Raw genomic sequence first — 6735 nt, forward strand, 5'->3', positions numbered from 1 at the left:
TTTATTAAGTAATATAACTTTTAAATAATCTATTTTTACAGTGTAACAATAAACTTCTAGAACTCACAACCTTAAGTCTGTTCTCCAGCAGTTTAAGTTTGAATTTTTATTTACTGGTCTGTGCTAAAACAATGGTTTACTTTTTATAAACGTATTTATTTGGCACCATAAAAGGTTTCCACAAAAATAATAATCCAAACTGTTTTCAACATTCAAATGTTTCTTGAACAACAAATCACTATATTAGACTTAATAATTAAAATTCAAGTTACACGGAAGGTGGGCATAATGAAGCTGAAGATTCAGCTTGGACTTTTATAAATATAATCAAATAGAAAATAGCAATATTGTATTGTAATACAGGGTATGTACAGAAATCCTAAAGGTAATTTCACAACATTTTTAAGACTTTTTAAAGACCTTCTCAGAATATTCAAAAACCTCATTACCACTACAAGTTCTAATCAGTATCAAACCTTTAACTTAATAAACAGTTGTTAATAAACAGTTGTAATTTAATAAATCAATGAAGCGCAACTATGCAACAGAAGCTCGGAAGAAACAACGAAAGAATAAATTACGTGGTTGTTTTCAGAGACAGGCTTCAGCCACTGTTTAAACTCCTCTTTCTCCAATCAGGAGGACGCAAACTTGCATTCTCCCATTTTGCCGTCTGTTTCGCTACATGTGGAGAGCGACACATCACCTTCCCACCTTTGTCGCAAATTACGTGACATCACCCGGACAGAGGAGCTTGGCCAAACGATCCCCGGCCCAAATCAAACACGTGGATTGAGCATGTCATTGTTAATATCAGGAGGAAAATAAATATATTTATGCCTTTTTGGAGTCAAACATTTTGGACAACAGTTGAACAAAACTTAAGACCCCGTAAAAACACGATTAAGACTTTTAAGGTCCTTAATTTTCAATAATTGATTTATCAACTTTTTAAAAATTTTTAAGACACCGTGGACACTCTGATAATAATAATAATTTGATTACTCAAGTAACAAAAGACATCCTTCAAAAACAAACCGACTTTCAAATGTTTCACTGACATTGTAGATCTCCTCTTTAGATCACAGTTATTTCCTTTCTCCATCCTAGTCCGTCTTTTCTGACCTCACCTGTTGCCTACTGGGAATAAAATGTCTCCTTGTTGTTTTCCTTCACAGAGTTGCAGAGCTACACTCTTCACGCCCGTCCTGCGCCGTGTTCCCAAGTGCTGCTGTTCTTTGAGGATGAAAGCACTGACGGTCAAAGACCAAGAAGGACCTTCACAGTGCAGGTGCAGCTTTAAATCCTGGACATCTGACATTCTTATTTTTATGCTTCTGTAAATACTGATCAATAATTATGCACAAAACACAACAATTTTTTGGTAAACTTACTTGTTTCTCATTGTGTCACAGGTTGAGCCACTGTTTGCTCGCCAGCTTCTGATCCTCACTCACCCGGGCAGCATGAACTACATCCGCAGCCATGAGCTCCAGCACCTGCCACCAGAACACAGCCTCTCGCCCACCCAAGACTACCACAGAGTCATCACACACCACCACAACAGCGGCCCGCAAAACTGACCAGCTTAACCTTGAGTTTAACCTTGGGATAAAGCAAGTTTTAATCCTGGGTTAAAGGTTGACCTCACCTTTTTTCTTCTGTGGAACATATAAGTAGACTTTTTGAAGAATTCTGAGAAGCAAAGGACACTTGAGCTCAATAACTTCTGCTGTATGGTCAAGTCATGTTTATTTTTAGTGTATAGCACTTTGTGCAATGCAAATTGACAAAGCAGCGTTGCGGTGACAAATGAGGTATGAAGTTTTATCAGTTTTTGTTTAACAATATCAAGTTCAGTTAAGTTTATTTGACGATTTCAGTTCTAAACAATGCTGGTTTAGTTCTAATTAGTTCGCTGATGATTCAGTTCAGTTCAATGCAAATTAAAATGAAGTAAGCCAAAGGTGACAGCATCCATGTTTCCATTCACCTCTTTTTATGCACATTTTGGAAAATCGCATAAAAAAAAAAAGATTGGAAATGGCAAGAAGCACATGTTGAAAATGCACATCAAAAATGGATGCTCAGATAAACTTTTATTTGAAAAGAAAAAACGTGTGTTAGCTAAAGTGGTTTGGTATTGTTACCTCCTAGAACTGTCTTGAGCAGAGTGGTCTCGCTTCTTGTAAAGCTACTGCACATTTCTTCTTTGTCTTTTGAGGTGCAAATAAGTTATTATATTAGAGAAAAACCAAGTATGACAATACCTCCTGTCAACGCAGTAAAATAAATCATTCTTTTTGATAATTGGCACCAGTTTATCAGGGTGATGATTTTGTTCTCTTTGACTCATTGGAAGAAAACGTTGCTTAACTCAGTGTTTCCCAACCCTGTTCCTGGAGGCACACCAACAGTTCATGTTTTGGATGTCTCCCTCATCTGACCCATTAACTTCAGGTTTTGGAGTCTCTTCTAATGTTCTGATGAGTGGTTTTAGGTGTGTTTGATTTGGAAGAGGATGAAAATGTGTACTGTTGGCGTGCCTTCAGGAACAGGGTTGGGAACCTCTGCATTAGAAGAGACTCCAAAACCTGAAGTTAATGGGTCAGATGAGGGAGACATCCAAAACATGAACTGTTGGTGTGCCTCCAGGAACAGGGTTGGGAAACACTGGCTTAACTTGCTAATAATTCACTTTAATGTTTTATGAGATATTTCAGTTTTGTGTTTAAATCTAAATGGCATCTTTGAATGGAAACATAGCTTGTGGCAAGAAACTAAAACTTCACCAGTTGGAGAAATGGAAAACAAACCTTTGGGAAAAAAATAGGCTCAGTTGGAGGACCAGTTGGAGAGCTAGTTCTTCAGATATATGGCTTTATGTCCCAAAGAATATTATACAAGGTGAAGATTATGACAATTCTTAGGTGAACAATGCTTTTAAGCTACTTGTAAATTTGAAAGTGGGTTTTCACCACTTGTTTAACCTCGGTTTATGAAGTCCTGTTTATGAAAAGATGATGGACAAGCAGTTATTAACACCAAGTGCCTTTCTTGTTTAATCAATATGCAAATAAGAATGTGATCTCAGGGTTTCAATATGTACAATATGGAATCTCAAAACTTGACTTTTTTTAAGCTAAATTGTTATGGCAAATGTTATAACTCTGCTAAGCTTCAGGACACTTGAACTGAGCAGAATCCCTCCAGAATAATCTAGTGCTAACAAGACATTCAGCCATGAAGTGTATTGTTTACTACTGAGAAGATGCAAATCTTTTGTACAGTACCATGAATGTATTGTGTCTTTATTACTGTTAAATGTGTTACTTGTTTGCTGACATGACAAGAGAATGTAAAGTGTGAATATTAGCTGTGACTGGCGCAATGTACTGCATTCAGATTGTAAAAGCCAAAGATTTTGATGTAAATAGCTTATGAGTTTAGAAAGTTTAGAAAAGTTTTCATATGGCAGCTCCTTTTAGATAGCTTAGTATAATACTGGTTTTACTCTTTATTCCACTACTTTTGCTGTTTTTTTGTTTTTTTTGTTATTGAGATGCATGGAATAGCTTAAATTTGGTCTCACTTTTGGTTTTTAATAAAAAAGTGAAAAAACTATTTAAAAGAGTGTACTGGTTATTGAGCTCTATTGTCATTTATACAGTCAGAAAATGGATGTATAAATAGAATTTTTGCAAAAACCGGTAACTATTGTTTTCAGAATTTCTTCACAAATCGAGTTTTTGGCAATTAAACTCTTACAGTCGAAGTAAAAACATGATTTCTGAAAACCACTAAAAGCTCTGGTTCAACTCATTTGCATAATTATCTCTCTTTCTCTCTCTCACACACACACAACACACACACACACAATTTAATTAGAGAGCAAGCTACAATTTCCAAAATTTCTAAATTATTGATTAGTGTTTAAAGTTATTACAACAGCAAAAAAAGCAGTTTTAAGCACATTAACTAATGAAATTATTCTGAAGTATATATATATATATATATATATATATATATATATATATATATATATATATATATATATATATATATATATATATATATATATATACATATACACACTCACCAGCCACTTTATTAGGTACACCTTACTAGTACCGGGTTGGACCCCCTTTTGCCTTCAGAACTGCCTTAATTCCTTGTGGCATAGATTCAACAAGGTACTGGAAATATTCCTCAGAGATTATTGTCCATATTGTCATGACAGCATCACACATCATGATGCGAATCTCCCGTTTCACCAAAACCCAAAGGTGTTATATTGGATTGAGCGCTGGTGACTGTGGAGGCCATTTGAGTACAGTGAACTCATTGTCATGTTCAAGAAACCAGTCTGAGATGATTCACGCTTTATGACATGGTGCGTTATCCTGCTGGAAGTAGCCATCAGAAGATGGATACACTGTGGTCATAAAGGGATGGACATGGTCAGCAACAATACTCAGCTAGGCTGTGTCGTTGACACAATACTCAGTTGTTACTAATGGGCCCCAAAGTGTTCCAAGAAAATATCCCCCACACCATTACACCACCATCACCAGTTCTCATGTTCTTGACGCCAAATTCTGACCCTACCATCCGAATGTCGCAGCAGAAATCGAGACTCATCAGACCAGGCAACGTTTTTCCAATCTTCTATTGTCCAATTTTGGTGACAATCTTCAATTGTCCCATTCTGATGCTCGGTATGAACTGCAGCAGATCATCTTAACCATGTCGACATGCCTAAATGCAGAGTTGCTGCCATGTTATTGGCTAACTAAAAATGTGCGTCAACGAGCAGTTAGACAGGTGTACCTAATAAAGTGGTCTCTCTGTGTGTGTTTGTGTGTGTGTGTGTGTGTGTGTGCCACTTCCAGATTCCCATTCATTCCAGTTATTGGTGTTAATCTGGCAACAGGTGGTTATTTCCTTAATTATTATCAATTTTTAAGTCTCAAAACTATATGAAAAGTCAGGCAGTTTAAAAAAACAGTTTTTCCATATAATGTTTTGAATTCAACTCTGCTTCAGCAATTGCTGGACAGTTCAGCACTGAACAGGGTAAGAACCTTTCTCTGCGAGACTAATCTGTGGTTTATGTAGACCAAGAACTGGTCCAAAAGTCTTTACTGAAGTTTAATTTATTTTCAGTTTGATAAGAAACATTGTGTTTGTTGTCAAACTGACAAAAACAGAAGCTAAACTGCATAAAGAGGTCAGTGGAAGATGGTGGAGGAAGTGGCATGGGCCACTTATACAGCTGCATGCAGAATAACAGCAAAGGTTTATCAAAAGCTCCTTCAGCGACGTGCAACTGTTTGCCTTCATTCATCATTCAGTCAGACTGCAATTTCAATGCAGGACAACAAATCCCATCACACATAAAACTGGCAGATCAGATCAGAGCGAGGAACTAGTGATGACCCCTTGAGAGACTTTTGATGACCTGTGACAGACTCGTGATGTCTGTGAAGTACTAGTGATGACCTGTGAGAGACTAGTGATGACCTGTGAGAGACTAGTGATAACATGTGAGAGACTAGCTATGACCTGTGAGAGACTAGTGATAACCTGTGAGAGACTAGCTATGACCTGTTAGAGACTAGTGATGACCTGTGAGAGAATAGTGAGGTCTATGAGAGACTAGTGATGACCTGTGAGAGACTAGTGATGTCTGTGAGAGACTAGTGATTACCTGTGAGAGACTAGTGATGACACGTGAGAGAATAGTGAGGTCTATGAGAGACTAGTGATGTCTGTGAGAGACTAGTGATGTCTGTGAGAGAATACTGATGACCTGTGAGAGAATAGTGAGGTCTATGAGAGACTAGTGATGTCTGTGAGAGACTAGTGATGACACGTGAGAGAATACTGATGACCTGTGAGAGAATAGTGAGGTCTATGAGAGACTAGTGATGACCTGTGAGAGACTAGTGATAACATGTGAGAGAATAGTGAAAACGTGAGAGACTAGTGATGACCTGTGAGAGACGAGTGATGACCTGTGAGAGAATAGTGAGGTCTGTGAGAGACTAGTGATGACCTGTGAGAGACGAGTGATGACCTGTGAGAGAATAGTGAGGTCTGTGAGAGACTAGTGATTACCTGTGAGAGACTAGTGATGACACGTGAAAGATTAGTGATAATATGTAAGAGAATAGTGAAAACATGAGAGACTAGTGATGACCCGTGAGAGACAAGTGAGGTCTATGAGAGACTAGTGATGACCTGTGAGAGACCAGTGATGACATGTGAGACAATAGTGATCTCTGTGAGAGACTAATGATCACCTGTGAGAGAATAGTGAAGTCTGTGAGAGACTAGTGATGACCTGTGAGAGACTAGTGATAACGTGAGAGACTAGTGAAAACATGTAAAAGACTAGTGAAAACATTTAAGAGACTAGTGATGACCCGTGAGCAGTGCTTAATTGGTAAATTGCGAGGTCCCGGAACAGATCAGGGTAACGGATCTGGCATGTCACCCGAGGATGGAGAGGTGTCTCGCACAAAAGTGGGGGGATGGGGGGGGGGATGTTGGTGTGGTGGATGGAGGTGGGGTGTCACGGACGAAAGCGAGTGGGGCAGGGGAGAAGGGCAATTGAGGGGGGGGGGGAAATCGGTAAAATGATGTTAATTAAGCCCTGCCCGTGAGAGACTAGTGATGACCCGTGAGAGACTAGTGATGTCTGTGAGAGACTAGTGATGACCCGTGAGAGAC

The 6735-nt window shown here is 38.5% G+C and overlaps 1 protein-coding gene across 1 annotated transcript in view; it reads left to right on the top strand.

The window, feature by feature from the left end:
- The window catches only part of irf4b (interferon regulatory factor 4b), an 8119-nt gene extending 6151 nt beyond the window's left edge, over positions 1–1968 (top strand). Inside the window, exons 8-9 of the mRNA XM_056481528.1 lie at positions 1179–1291; positions 1416–1968. Of these exons, the coding sequence (XP_056337503.1) occupies positions 1179–1291; positions 1416–1583 (281 nt within the window). The 3' untranslated portion in view covers positions 1584–1968. The remainder of the gene's footprint in view (positions 1–1178; positions 1292–1415) is intronic.
- The last annotated feature ends 4767 nt before the right edge of the window (positions 1969–6735 follow it).

The sequence above is a fragment of the Danio aesculapii genome, chromosome 20 (assembly GCF_903798145.1).
Source record: "Danio aesculapii chromosome 20, fDanAes4.1, whole genome shotgun sequence".
NCBI lineage: Eukaryota > Metazoa > Chordata > Actinopteri > Cypriniformes > Danionidae > Danio > Danio aesculapii.